This window comes from Pecten maximus, chromosome 5 (genome assembly GCF_902652985.1).
Source record: "Pecten maximus chromosome 5, xPecMax1.1, whole genome shotgun sequence".
Lineage (NCBI taxonomy): Eukaryota > Metazoa > Mollusca > Bivalvia > Pectinida > Pectinidae > Pecten > Pecten maximus.
In genome coordinates this window covers 10,740,930-10,756,893 of record NC_047019.1, presented here as the reverse complement: position 1 = coordinate 10,756,893, position 15,964 = coordinate 10,740,930, and the positions used below count along the sequence as shown (strand labels likewise).

General features: G+C 37.8%; 1 protein-coding gene across 2 annotated transcripts in view; it reads left to right on the top strand.

Annotated features, from left to right (window-relative positions):
- Positions 1-15,964, top strand: part of LOC117327128 — a 44,182-nt gene that overhangs the window by 6,879 nt on the left and 21,339 nt on the right. The window contains exons 1-2 of one of the 2 annotated variants that reach the window (XM_033883973.1): positions 5,310-5,425; positions 8,526-8,865. In XM_033883973.1, coding sequence (XP_033739864.1) covers positions 8,547-8,865 — 319 coding nt within the window. In that variant the 5' untranslated portion in view covers positions 5,310-5,425; positions 8,526-8,546. Of the gene's footprint in view, positions 1-5,309; positions 5,426-8,525; positions 8,866-15,964 lie in introns of those variants that run through there. The other variant, XM_033883974.1, reaches the window with a different exon arrangement.

The following is a 15,964-nucleotide window of genomic DNA, read 5'->3' as shown; positions in this document are numbered from 1 at the left end:
CATTTTATACACTTGCAATACACACAGTATCTAGTCTAATGAAACCCACCAGCTGTGCTGGTTAACCCCACTTTATACACTTACAATACACACAGTATCTAGTCTAATGAAACCCACCAGCTGTGCTGGTTAACCCCACTTTATACACTTACAATACACACAGTATCTAGTGTAATGAAACTCACCAGCTGTGCTGGTTAACCTCACTTTATACACTTGCAATACACACAGTATCTAGTCTAATGAAACCCACCAGCTGTGCTGGTTAACCCCACTTTATACACTTACCATACACCAAGTGTTGACTCTACAGACCGCCACCAGCTGTGGTGGTTAACCCCACTTTATACACTTACCATACACCAAGTATTGACTCTACAGACCGCCACCAGCTGTGCTGGTTAACCCAACTTTATAAACTTACCATACACCGAGTATTGTGTCTAATGGCCCCCACCAGCTGTGCTGGTTAACCCCACTTTATACACTTGCCATACAACAAGTATTGTGTCTAATGGCCCCCACCAGCTGTGCTGGTTAACCCCACTTTATACACTTACCATACACCAAGTGTTGACTCTACAGACCGCCACCAGCTGTGGTGGTTAACCCCACTTTATACACTTACCATACACCAAGTATTGACTCTACAGACCGCCACCAGCTGTGCTGGTTAACCCCACTTTATAAACTTACCATACAACAAGTATTGACTCTACTGACCGCCACCAGCTGTGCTGGTTAACCCCATTTTATACACTTGCAATACACACAGTATCTAGTGTAATGAAACTCACCAGCTGTGCTGGTTAACCCCACTTTATACACTTACAATACACACAGTATCTAGTGTAATGAAACTCACCAGCTGTGCTGGTTAACCTCACTTTATACACTTGCAATACACACAGTATCTAGTCTAATGAAACCCACCAGCTGTGCTGGTTAACCCCACTTTATACACTTACCATACACCAAGTGTTGACTCTACAGACCGCCACCAGCTGTGGTGGTTAACCCCACTTTATACACTTACCATACACCAAGTATTGACTCTACAGACCGCCACCAGCTGTGCTGGTTAACCCCACTTTATAACCTTACCATACAACAAGTATTGACTCTACTGACCGCCACCAGCTGTGCTGGTTAACCCCATTTTATACACTTGCAATACACACAGTATCTAGTCTAATGAAACCCACCAGCTGTGCTGGTTAACCCCACTTTATACACTTACAATACACACAGTATCTAGTCTAATGAAACCCACCAGCTGTGCTGGTTAACCCCACTTTATACACTTACAATACACACAGTATCTAGTGTAATGAAACTCACCAGCTGTGCTGGTTAACCTCACTTTATACACTTGCAATACACACAGTATCTAGTCTAATGAAACCCACCAGCTGTGCTGGTTAACCCCACTTTATACACTTACCATACACCAAGTGTTGACTCTACAGACCGCCACCAGCTGTGGTGGTTAACCCCACTTTATACACTTACCATACACCAAGTATTGACTCTACAGACCGCCACCAGCTGTGCTGGTTAACCCAACTTTATAAACTTACCATACAACAAGTATTGACTCTACTGACCGCCACCAGCTGTGCTGGTTAACCCCACTTTATACACTTGCAATACACACAGTATCTAGTCTAATGAAACCCACCAGCTGTGCTGGTTAACCCCACTTTATACACTTACCATACACCAAGTGTTGACTCTACAGACCGCCACCAGCTGTGCTGGTTAACCCCACTTTATACACTTACCATACACTAAGTATTGACTCTACAGACCGCCACCAGCTGTGCTGGTTAACCCCACTTTATAAACTTACCATACAACAAGTATTGACTCTACTGACCGCCACCAGCTGTGCTGGTTAACTCCACTTTATACACTTACAATACACCCGGTATCTAGTCTAATGGCCCCCACCAGCTGTGGTGGTTAACCCCACTTTATACACTTACCATACACCGAGTATTGTGTCTAATGGCCCCCACCAGCTGTGCTGGTTAACCCCACTTTATACACTTGCCATACAACAAGTATTGTGTCTAATGGCCCCCACCAGCTGTGGTGGTTAACCCCACTTTATACACTTACCAGACACCAAGTATTGACTCTACAGACCGCCACCAGCTGTGCTGGTTAACCCCACTTTATAAACTTACCATACAACAAGTATTGACTCTACTGACCGCCACCAGCTGTGCTGGTTAACCCCACTTTATACACTTACAATGCACACAGTATCTAGTCTAATGAAACCCACCAGCTGTGCTGGTTAACCCCACTTTATACCCTTGCCATACAACAAGTATTGTGTCGTGTCTAATGGCCCCCACCAGCTGTGCTGGTTAACCCCACTTTATACACTTGCCATACAACAAGTATTGTGTCTAATGGCCCCCACCAGCTGTGGTGGTTAACCCCACTTTATACACTTACCAGACACCAAGTATTGACTCTACAGACCGCCACCAGCTGTGCTGGTTAACCCCACTTTATAAACTTACCATACAACAAGTATTGACTCTACTGACCGCCACCAGCTGTGCTGGTTAACCCCACTTTATACACTTACAATGCACACAGTATCTAGTCTAATGAAACCCACCAGCTGTGCTGGTTAACCCCACTTTATACCCTTGCCATACAACAAGTATTGTGTCGTGTCTAATGGCCCCCACCAGCTGTGCTGGTTAACCCCACTTTATACACTTATCATACACCAAGTAGCGACTTTACTGACCTCCACCTGCTGTGGTGGTTAACCCCACTTTATACACTTACAATGCACACAGTATCTAGTCTAATGAAACCCACCAGCTGTGCTGGTTAACCCCACTTTATACCCTTGCCATACAACAAGTATTGTGTCGTGTCTAATGGCCCCCACCAGCTGTGCTGGTTAACCCCACTTTATACACTTATCATACACCAAGTAGCGACTTTACTGACCTCCACCTGCTGTGGTGGTTAACCCCACTTTATACACTTACAATACACACAGTATCTAATGTAATGAAACTCACCAGCTGTGCTGGTTAACCCCACTTTATACACTTACACTACACACAGTATCTAGTCTAATGAAACCCACCAGGTGTGCTGGTTAACCCCACTTTATACACTTACAATACACACAGTATCTAGTGTAATGAAACTCACCAGCTGTGCTGGTTAACCCCACTTTATACACTTGCAATACACACAGTATCTAGTCTAATGACACCCACCAGCTGTGCTGGTTAACCCCACGTTATACACTTACCATACACCAAGTGTTGACTCTACAGACCGCCACCAGCTGTGCTGGTTAACCCCACTTTATAAACTTACCATACAACAAGTATTGACTCTACTGACCGCCACCAGCTGTGCTGGTTAACCCCACTTTATACACTTACAATACACCCGGTATCTAGTCTAATGGCCCCACTAGCTGTGGTGGTTAACCCCACTTTATACACTTACCATACACCGAGTATTGTGTCTAATGGCCCCCACCAGCTGTGCTGGTTAACCCCACTTTATACACTTACCATACACCAAGTATTGACTCTACAGACCGCCACCAGCTGTGCTGGTTAACCCCACTTTATACACTTACAATACACACAGTATCTAGTGTAATGAAACTCACCAGCTGTGCTGGTTAACCCCACTTTATACACTTGCAATACACACAGTATCTAGTCTAATGACACCCACCAGCTGTGCTGGTTAACCCCACTTTATACACTTACCATACACCAAGTGTTGACTCTACAGACCGCCACCAGCTGTGCTGGTTAACCCCACTTTATACACTTACAATACACCCGGTATCTAGTCTAATGGCCCCCACTAGCTGTGGTGGTTAACCCCACTTTATACACTTACCATACACCGAGTATTGTGTCTAATGGCCCCCACCAGCTGTGCTGGTTAACCCCACTTTATATACTTACCATACACCAAGTATTGACTCTACAGACCGCCACCAGCTGTGCTGGTTAACCCCACTTTATACACTTGCCATACAACAAGTATTGTGTCTAATGGCCCCCACCAGCTGTGGTGGTTAACCCCACTTTATACACTTACCAGACACCAAGTATTGACTCTACAGACCGCCACCAGCTGTGCTGGTTAACCCCACTTTATAAACTTACCATACAACAAGTATTGACTCTACTGACCGCCACCAGCTGTGCTGGTTAACCCCACTTTATACACTTACAATGCACACAGTATCTAGTCTAATGAAACCCACCAGCTGTGCTGGTTAACCCCACTTTATACACTTACCATACACCAAGTGTTGACTTTACAGACCGCCACCAGCTGTGGTGGTTAACCCCACTTTATACACTTGTCATACAACAAGTATTGTGTCCAACTGCCCCCACCAGCTGTGGTGGTTAACCCCACTTTATACACTTACCATACACCAAGTAGCGACCCTACTGACCTCCACTTGCTGTTCTAGTTAACCCCACTTCATACACGTACCATACACCAAGTATTGACTCTACTGACCGCCACTTGCTGTGGTGGTTAACCCCACTTCATACACGTACCATACACCAAGTATTGACTCTACTGACCGCCACCTCCTGTGGTGGTTAACCCCACTTTATACGCTTACAATATACACAGTATCTATTCTAATGGCCCCCACCAGCTGTGGTGGTTAACCCCACTTTATATACTTACCATACACCAACTATTGACTCTACAGACCGCCACCAGCTGTGCTGGTTAACCCCACTTTATAAACTTACCATACAACAAATATTGACTCTACTGACCGCCACCAGCTGTGCTGGTTAACCCCACTTTATACACTTACCATACACCAAGTATTGACTCTACAGACCGCCACCAGCTGTGCTGGTTAACCCCACTTTATAAACTTACCATACGACAAGTATTGACTCTACTGACCGCCACCAGCTGTGCTGGTTAACCCCACTTTATAAACTTACCATACAACAAGTATTGACTCTACTGACCGCCACCAGCTGTGCTGGTTAATCCCACTTTTATACACTTACAATACACACAGTATCTAGTCTAATGAAACCCACCAGCTGTGCTGGTTAACCCCACTTTATACACTTACAATACACACAGTATATATATAGTGACGTCATCTTCAGTAATTACCAATTATCTTCCTCATGAATATGCATACCGGATTTGCTGGTTAACGCGCTGTAGTGGCTAATAGCGATAATCACCTACCTGGGTAATTACTGAAGATGACGTCACTATATATATATCAGTTTGACCATGCGCTAAATAGCCTCGTTCAGGCGAATATTTACTTCCTCGATCGAGTTAAACCCGGGGTCTGGAGAAAATGCCAAAACGAAAGAAACCACGAAAGTTCTCGTGTATAAACCAGACTCAACAGGTAATCATGAAATTACGTCAATTATATTTTTTGTAAAAGTACCTTACATATACTTGTATAGGTCTGTTGTAATGTTGGCGACAAATATTAGCCAAGACAGACACTCACCCTTAGCAACAGGAAAGGTTCATGATTTGCAGTTTTATAAGTTCATGATTTTATGTATCTAGATCTATAGCTTTGCTTACTTATGCATTGGCGCGAATCCTTGGCAGTATATTCATGTTATTGTGAATTTTAGTACATTAGAACAATGAAAAATCAGTGTAGTTTGTAAAATCAGAAGCGAAAGTAGACACTAGGGTATTTCCGATGAGTCATTAGGCCTACCACGGGACATACCCGTTCAAAGTACCCGTTCAGATGGAAAGATAATCTTCACTTGGTACATGCTTCGACCTAATTCTATAAGAAAAATACTTATTTTTTTTATTTATAATATTAATGACATTTGGAAAGTTATTACAAATTGCGTCCTGTTGCATGTGCACATCAACGCAATTTGTAATAAAAATTTCCAAGTTATTTTAACCGGATGAATTGGCCGATCGCCAGCCGATATTAAGCCACGCCCCTAAAAATTCAATGGAGATAACTCCCGTATGCTCCGACATTGCTAAGGTAAACAAGATGGCGACTGCTAATGTAGGCCATATACCTGATGACTTTTCTGCGACGTATTTACCGTACAAACTAACTCTAAAACAAAAACAGACAGCAACGGCATTTGTGAATGGTAGCTATGTAAAAAGTGTGACATTATCAATGGATTTGATGAAAACTTTTATTCATGTTTGTGCCAAAATATACCGCAGTCAACGAAAATTAGAGGAACCTCATTCAACCAATATTGAAATTTCCCGCTCCGAGACTGTATTGATTGACGCTCACTTTCGTGCAAAGTTGAGTTAGTACTTATATATATCTTTCCTTTTCATTTTGATTATTATCATTATTATTATTATTTTTTTTTTTTTGCTTTAAGAAAAGAATACACTTGCAGTCTCTTGTTATTTATTTAAAGACTTCAGTAGAGGCCTTTTCATGTTGATATGCCCATGACAGGTAGTTAAGAGACAACTGCAGCCTTTTTTATATATAAAAAATAACAACTAGTGAAATAAATTCAACTATGTATTTAATGAACACATAATCCAATCAACATGCATACCAGAATAAATGAATAAAAAATACAAATAGATCTATTCATATATTTATATTTACCATTGTATGGCACTGCCACTATATAACCCTACCAATTCAGTTGCGAGTTCACCAGCCTATGAACTGCCAACAGGAAGTGATCTCTGCTACTGGTAAGCGCGGGAAATTTGAATTTGAAAATTTCAAAACAAAAATCGCATGACAAATAAAAAATCGCAGATGAAAAATATAAGAATTGAACGGCTTTCAGTTGGCATTCATAGTCAATATGAATGCCAACTGAAAGCCGTTCAATGCTTAAATATTCATTAATAATGGCAATGCAAAAAAAAAAACCCACCAAATATAACTACATAAAGATTCATATTTAAACATCATGAATAAATATAATATGCACATTAAAATTGTAATATTATATCTAAATAAAAATACCTTTTTTTAAAACAAGTTTTCCAAATTGTATTCGCCAGACCAGGAAATATAAGTAGAAAATGCAAACCAGTGATGCCAGCATTCAATGATGATAGGACAAGGTAATAAATTACTTTTTTAAAGGATGCATTGAATCACTTGAGATGGTAAAAGAAAGTCCAATCAGCTATCTGGTGGCAAGTGCTGGGAATCAGGAAACCATAGACACCCCGATTGGACAACAATTTTTTGGCTCACCACTAAGTTACCATGTAGATCACATTTATATGACAAAAATTAATTTAAACAATAAAAAATATTTGTATCCAATGAAATTTCAGCTATTGATTATACATTTTCTACCTGTATCAGTTGCATTATTTATACAGCTGTTTGAAACACAGATGTGCTTTGTTGAAATTTTAACATGACTTATCTAATCAGAAAAGGCATGAAATTTGTTAGCAAACAACAAACAAGCCAAATTTGGTTTACACATTTAAATAAACCCAAATTGATCCTCTGTGATAAGATTTTAAACTGTTGCGCACCCTGTCTATGGCCCTTCCACATGTACTCTATGTTTAGCAATGGTTATCATCTCTGGTACATCTGTAACAGACATTTGTCCAGCAGCTGAAGCAAAAGGAGGCATGTTTTGTTTCAAACCAAGATTTTTGAATTTCTTTTCAATAGTAAAGCCTTTATCTGCCATAAGTCCATCACCTTCCTTTAGCATATTACTACTCGTAAGATTTTAGGGTCAACACCAACAATTCCTTTAAGAATAGTACTTGATTTTTAATCTGAATAAAATTAAGACTGTGTTTGTAGGGAGCTAGGCTTTTGTACCTTGACTTCAGTGCCATCAATGATTACCATAGTGTTGGGAAAGTCCTTTTTGAACTCAGCAGGCATGTTCTGTATGATAATATCTCTATGAGGCCAAATTGAAACAGATCACAGAAGTCTGTGAAACATCAAATTTATCCAGTCAGAAAAAAGAGTACAATCTTGTGATGATATACCAAACAAAGTTGATAAATGGTAAAAGTCGAAGTTCTGACAGAGTTTTATGATCACTAAAAGTAACTGATCATGGAGACTCAATTTCTTTAAACAACTCATGTTCTTTGAATATTGAAAATGAGTATCATTTGGTACTAAACATTTAACAACATCCATATATCTTTCATAACAGTATCCAGTGTAGTACTGGAAATCTTGATCTTTCATTGTACTGTGTCTGAAATAATGTAACTCACAGTCCTTGAGTTTCTGATCATCAAAATTTCTCACAAGATCTTCCTTTTCTAATGCCAATTTTGCTGTTTCCTCCCTGAGTCTGTTCTTTTCTCCTTTCAATAACTCAATTTCTTCCTTCATCTTTGTGTTTTCTGCAGTCAATGCTAGCATATCCAGATTTTGTGTTTCTGTAATAAAACAGAAAATTAGCAAATCACCATACCATACTATTCCTTGTTTTCTTTTTGATGTCTTTCTTAATGTGTATGTCTCTTTCCAGGTTTAACAGAAACAATTTAAAATGGCCACAAAACAAGTAGTCACAGAAAATGAAGAGGAAGCCATTGGTGCCCAAAATGAGTTGGCCTTGCATCTGGATGATGGACTTAAGGAGGAAGAGTTTGTTAAGTTGAAGAATCTGTTTAGAGGTTGTCCTCTTACTTCAAGACAACATGAGAATATTAAAACTATGGCAGATCTATTTCAACACCTTGAGAAAGATCAGAAAATATTTGTGGGAAACTACGAGTTTTTCACCGAAAAATTGGAAAAAGTTCATCCTAAGCTGGCTACTGAAGTGCGAAGAAGGGAGAAACAGATATTAGATATCCTGAACGGAGGTAAAGACTTTTCAAAGAAATCAATGAAAATATCAGAATTAAAATTAACAATCAATATTTTTTTAACTCGTGCTTTTGACATGTAAGTTTAAATTCCTATAATGTGGGTCACACTTAATTGTTATAAGTTAATAATGTCCTGCTTTATCCTGCTTATCATCAGCCAAAAATTCAAAGGTAACAATTTTGATATTTACAAGAGAATCTTCAATAACTGGATATTGATGAATATTGTTTTGATCTCTTTGACTATACTGTTAATCTGGAAACTTTACACGTGCACAATATTCATCATGATCACTTACGGGTACCAGTTAATATAGCTGTGATCCCCAGAAACTTTACACAATTATTTTAAGATTCATCACTAACCTGTATCAATTAATATGGTTTTGATCTCCAGACACTTTACACAATATTCATCACTTACTGGTATCATTATACTGTAAAAGTGGATATTTTCACGCGTTGAAATTTTCGCTTAGTCAGCCTCCAAACTGTTCGCGGTGTGGATATTTTCGCACTGTCAGTCATGATGAAAATATATATTTTCGCGCTGCGATGTCATTGGCCATGTACATCAAGTAAGATTTTTGTTGGCATTGAAAGCTCGCGACGATCAGTCCAGTAAATATACCAAACTTTGAGCAACAGACAATTTTAGGTTAATTTGTTGTGAGTGTGATCATTGCATTACGTCTGTGACAGAAAGTTTGTTTTAATATATATCGGATATTTTAGCGTTGATGAAGTTTTTTACATTGAAAATACACCATGCTGATTGCAACTTTAGGTCCCGAAAATGTATATAACATGCGTTATCAGTACTCGTACTGTACGGTATATTGAATCATCCGTGTATTGTCAAATGCAGTATTAACTAAGTATTTTGATTATTTAATTGCGACTGAACACCTCTTAATTATTCCCAATCAAATTATTACCTGTAAACCTGCTCCCTCAAGCTAGGTAGACAGGCCACGCGAGGCGTCGCTCGCGGTCAAGTTGAATGGATCGTCCGTCCGGTCATGCCGAGTGACGTGATAAGCATTCATGTCTTGTCAAAACAATCCACAGGTGTCCCAATTAGTGATAGTTAATTTTGCAGGTATCGAATAAGTTTTGTAGTAATTAAATACGACTCGGCAATTTAAAAGCAGACATATTGATGATCTGACCTAATTTTACCAACATATATAGACCTATTTTTTCAGTAGCCCTTTCGTATTTTCAATATATATTAAACGGACCATTCATTAAAGTTAACTATCGATAAATTTTGATTCAAATAAAACATATAACCACGCGGAGACTCAACATCAACATTTCTTATACAAGCAAGTTTATATATTTTGTCACAAATAAAAGTGTGCTGTTTTGGGCCTATAGCTACACAATGGCCGACCAGCTTTGCCATTAATACAGTAACGTAGTAGCGATCATGAAATGAAAAAAGTTTAATAATCAATCAATATTAAATTAGATAAAATACTATTATTTTACCAGGGATTGACACTAACTTAATCACCTTGACAGACCGCCGGGCTGCCAAGTTTAGGAATGAGGCAGCCCGGGCTTCCAAAGAAGATGTCCCTCTTTGGGGATTTGGGGGCATATGTCCCTCAAGTCCTTACCCCAACAAGGAGGAAAAAATTGAATATTCCAGGTGCAGTTTACTGCATGCTAGTTCATTCTGAGTATAAAAATATTACATCTTGCACCAAAGGGTTTCATGAAAAAAATATTTGAAGTAAATGAAGAAAACTTTTGCTAGACATTATACATTTGACTGAAAATGTTGGCAGCCCACAGGGCTGCTGGTCTGGATATTCTGGCAGCCCGACCAGATTCCAGGCAGCCCAGGGCTGCCGGGCTACTGTTAGTGTCAATCCCTGTTTACCATGATTAAACTAGTTCCATGGTTACGCATGTGTTGAGAGATTTTGTTGATCCTGTCTATATTACATTTACAATTGTGTCTACATTCATTGGTGAGTGTTAGATTGACCCGATATGTCATAATTACATCTAGTTCCATTAGATGTTGGAGATTTGTTGATCCTATTTATATATTTACATATTGTGTTACTGTCATTGTTAGGTAATCTGAGACAAAGTCTCAGTTGACCTATTGCAATATCGCCTTTTGTCCGGCATCGTCCATAGTCCGTCCGTCGTAAACAATTTACTTTTTCGTCTTCTTTTAATTCCAAAACCGCTAAACCAAAGTTCATGAAATTTGGCAGGAAGCTTCAGTGATCAATTGCAAAACAAATTGTGAATTACAGTAAAACTCGGATAAGTCGAAGTCGACGGGACCAAGCAAAATATTCGACTTATCCGATGGTTCGACTTATCCGTGTTTGTATACGGAGACAAAACCCAACTATCATCGGTTGTATGCAGAACAAGTGCTTGCATGATAAGATAGTCGAAAATAAGCAATACATAATAACAAAGAAATTAATTAATTGTACATGATAACAATTATTCCTTTATCTAATAAACAATAGTGTGCACAGTTACAGATAAAAACAAAGTTCATGCGTAAAATAGTCTTTGACATAGACACACGATTTACACATACACGGGAGTCGCAAATGACAGCATAATATTCTATGAAAACGTTACATATATTATAAGAATATAAATGTATATATTGTACTCATATTATCTATCTTTAAATCCGTTTATATTGTTCTCCAATTTAACAATATTAAACAATAAACAGTCCGGGAAAATTGATCGACCGTACGCGTGCTGATTTTGTATCAAAGGTGAAGGCCGCGGTCAGTGTTTTATCGGCTGCATAATCATGCATTGCCACAATCTTTTGAACAGAGTAAAAACATTCCGCATATCATTGTTACTATTGCATCGTCGTATTCAGAATTTAGGCATATATAGATAAATCAATGACAGACAGGTATTTTTCTTTGCATTTTTCGATGGAAGATATGTAATTTATCGTCTACCTTTTCCTTATTGCATCAAAACAGTAAACAGAACACATCGGTTTGTAGACTAAAACGTGCACATTTTATTCTTAGTTATGTATACCTGAACGTTTTACTTCACCTGAGCACCTGTATAAACAATTGGATGATGCGTAACCGACAGCAGGAAACTAATAATAGGCTCTGTTTACACCGTTACGGGTGATCGGTCACACTCGGTCAATCAGACGAGGCCAGCAAATTTTACTTGAGACAGCATGACGCCTCAATGTTCGACACAAAAATGGAAATTTTGGTATAGTTTAGAAGGGAGGGACCACAAAATATATTCGACACAACCGCAGTATTCGATTCAACAGTGTTCGAGTCATCCGTGCTTAATTTACTAAGATAAAGAAGGGAAAAAATCGGGACCGAACGAAACGTTCGACTCATCCGATGTATTCGATTCAACCGTGTTCGACACAAGTGAGTTTTACTGTATATGGTTCCCATCCCTCAAAAGCCTGAGGTGCGAGCCAAAAAGTGTCAAATTAACGAAAATTTCAAAAATCTTCCTCTCAAGACCTAGATAAGGTCGACTCAAATACTCTTCAAAGATCGAAGTAGATGGAAGGGTCTTAAGGTGCTTTAACAAAAGTGTGAATTTCATGACAATTACATTTGCCTCTAGGAAGGGGATACAATTTACTATACTGATTATACAAGGCAATCTCATTTTTGACCGTCATTTGTTTGATTTCTATTGCAATTCATTCTAACTACGTTAACATTACCAGCATGGGATGACAGCCTGATGGTATACACATGTTGGCCCTGACTGACCCCCAGGGGCTTATGGGCGGGGCCAAAAACTGTCAAATTAACTTAAATAGTTCAAAACTCAGGTGACCGATAAAGCCTATAAACTATGTATATAATGTCATGGTATTTATCTGGTACTTCAGGATTTCATACCCTTTTCTTTTTAAACTGAAACTAGTCTAATTGGTGTGAAAATGAAATTGATATAATATTCATGTACAATTGACCCTTGTAATCTTGAAGTCAATGGGGCCTAAAACTTGAGATATACTGTGTATTTGAGATAATCGAGTATGTCATACATAGATTTCATTCTATGAGGACTATATATTTACCTCGAGTTAAGCAGTGTGTTCGAGTTATCAGAGTTTGAAATAATGAGGTTGGATTGTAATTTTTTTTTACTTATTTATTTATTGTTGATTTGTTGATCCTAATATTTGTTTACATTTTTTGTATAACAATTTACTTTTACCTAGACAAAACTTGTCTTATTGATGTGAAAATTAGACTTAGGTAACTTTTGTATCTTTTTAGAATTATACATAATTAACATGTAATGAGGATTGTATCAGGTGCAGTTATAATACACCTGTCGGTGATATCCATTGTCCCAGCTCTCCAGAATTATATATAATTATCATGTAATAAGGATTGTATCAGGTGTAGTTATAATACACCTGTAGGTGATATCTATTGTTCCAGCTCTCCAGAATTATACATAATTAACATGTAATGAGGATTGTATCAGGTGCAGTTATAATACACCTGTCGGTGATATCCATTGTCCCAGCTCTCCAGAATTATACATAATTAACATGTAATGAGGATTGTATCAGGTGCAGTTATAATACACCTGTCGGTGATATCCATTGTCCCAGCTCTCCAGAATTATATATAATTATCATGTAATAAGGATTGTATCAGGTGTAGTTATAATACACCTGTAGGTGATATCTATTGTTCCAGCTCTCCAGAATTATACATAATTAACATGTAATATAAGGATTGTATCAGGTGTAGTTGTAATACACCTGTCGGTGATATCCATTGTCCCAGCTCTCCAGAATTATACATAATTAACAAGTAATAAGGATTGTATCAGGTGTAGTTATAATACACCTGTCGGTGATATCCATTGTTCCAGCTCTCCGTTAGTGATCAGTACTGTGAGTATTTACAAGTATATGTATTTTGATGGATCTTTGGGTAAAATACGACTAACATTAAACTCATAATTATGATTAAAATTATAACCAACACGTTTAAATGATAACTCTACAAAACCCGAGGTCCTGCTATTTGGTCTCTGTAAGTACTAGGATAGGGCAGAGTTTTCAAAATAACCATTCCATTGCTCAAATAATTATTGGGATTAGATTATGAAATTCAAAAACATCGAAAAAGTTATAAAGTCAAACAAAAAATGATAATTAGGGTAATCCAGCTGTCAACTGTTGGATAGAAAATAGAACATAGCTGAAAATATGTACATCATATTGCTTCCTGGATGTAATTCCATGTACATGTAATTAGATGTACATGTGTCTATATCGTATATAGCTGTTGTTGTAAAAGTGCCTTAGTGGGAATGTTCAGCGAGGCTTTACATAAACTAGATAAACCGTTTAGGGCATGGTATTTTAAATATTAGATACAATTTATCATTATTGTTCATATGACATAAAGAGGAAAATGTCAGAAACATTAACCTACTTTTAAGGTAAATATAGATATTAGCTTTAATATAACTTCAGTATTATCGTAGCAATTATTCAACATTGTTTTGATGAAATTTTTTTTTTTTTTTTTTTTTTCATTTTTATTGACTCCTGATAGGGAATGATGATCACTTTATATTTATGTATTTTAATATATTTCTACACTGTTGTATTAACTGACATTTACCCTGAAAAATTGTGTTGTACTTCCATACTGTAATATGTTTGTCCAGGAATGTCTACATAACTCGGACATTAACCCTGACAGAATGTGTTGTACTTCCATACTGTAATATGTTTCTCCAGGAATGTCTACATAGCTCGGACATTAACCCTGACAGAATGTGTTGTACTTCCATACTGTAATATGTTTGTCCAGGAATGTCTACATAACTCGGACATTAACCCTGACAGAATGTGTTGTACTTCCATACTGTAATATGTTTCTCCAGGAATGTCTACATAGCTCGGACATTAACCCTTACAGAATGTGTTGTACTTCCATACTGTAATATGTTTCTCCGGGAATTTCTTCATAAACTCGGACATTAACCTTGACAGAATGTGTTGTACTTCCATACTGTAACATATGTTTCTCCAGGAATGTCTACATCAACTCAGACATTAACCCTGACAGAATGTGTTGTACTTCCATACAGTAATATGTTTCTCACGGAATGTCTGCATAAACTCAGACATTAACCCTGGTAGAATGTATTGTATACTATGTTAAGTTTTGACAAATGTTTTCTTGAAGTCAAATAACTCTTAGTGTAATGTTTAAATTTTGTTATGTTTCTAGATATATAATTCGTATTTAGAGTTGTCTATGAAGCAGTTATTGAACTATGTACACATTGATAGTTTTGTTAAAGAACTGACAGGTTAATAAATGCATGAAGAATTTGACGTGTTCCGTTGTTAATAAAATTTCCGTATTGGGACTCAGATTATTATGTATGCATAAAAAAATCTTGCTCTAATGTTAGACAGGTCTTACCTTCAAAGCCTCCATTGATGTTTTCAAATGACGACTGTACGTATCCACAATCCGTATGAAATGGCCATCTGATGATAGATTGCTGGCCAAATCCCTCAATAATTTTTGAAGGATCTAATTCTCAGAAATCAACATAATACCCTTTTTGAAATTTTTCCTTGTAACTTCTCCTTGGTACTTACTGATGTTTAATTATTTTGAGACTGGTCAGAATCCAATATGGATGACAGGTGCCATCTTGGATTTTGAGAGTTAAAGTTTGTCTCCCTTGAAAAATGTGAAACTGTATAAATTGTGTAATGGGAGCATTTTCTCAGTGTGTTTTTTTCGGTTTTACTCCAACAAGGGAAAGTGTAACTCCATCGGGACTATTTAACCAAATATCAGCACCCTACAATTATAAAGTGATGTGGTAATAGCATTCAACAATTGCACAAAAAAAAATTGTAAGAATCTTTCTCGGCAAACACTTACAGCAGGAACACACCCCTCAATCTAGCAGCATTACCATTAATTATCTATACGCAGCCAGTTATGTTTCAGATCAAGTCCATTTTGGCTTAAAGGAGGAGCAGCATCTTAAAGCAAGATTTCAGCCAAGTTCCCATTTTCGGGGC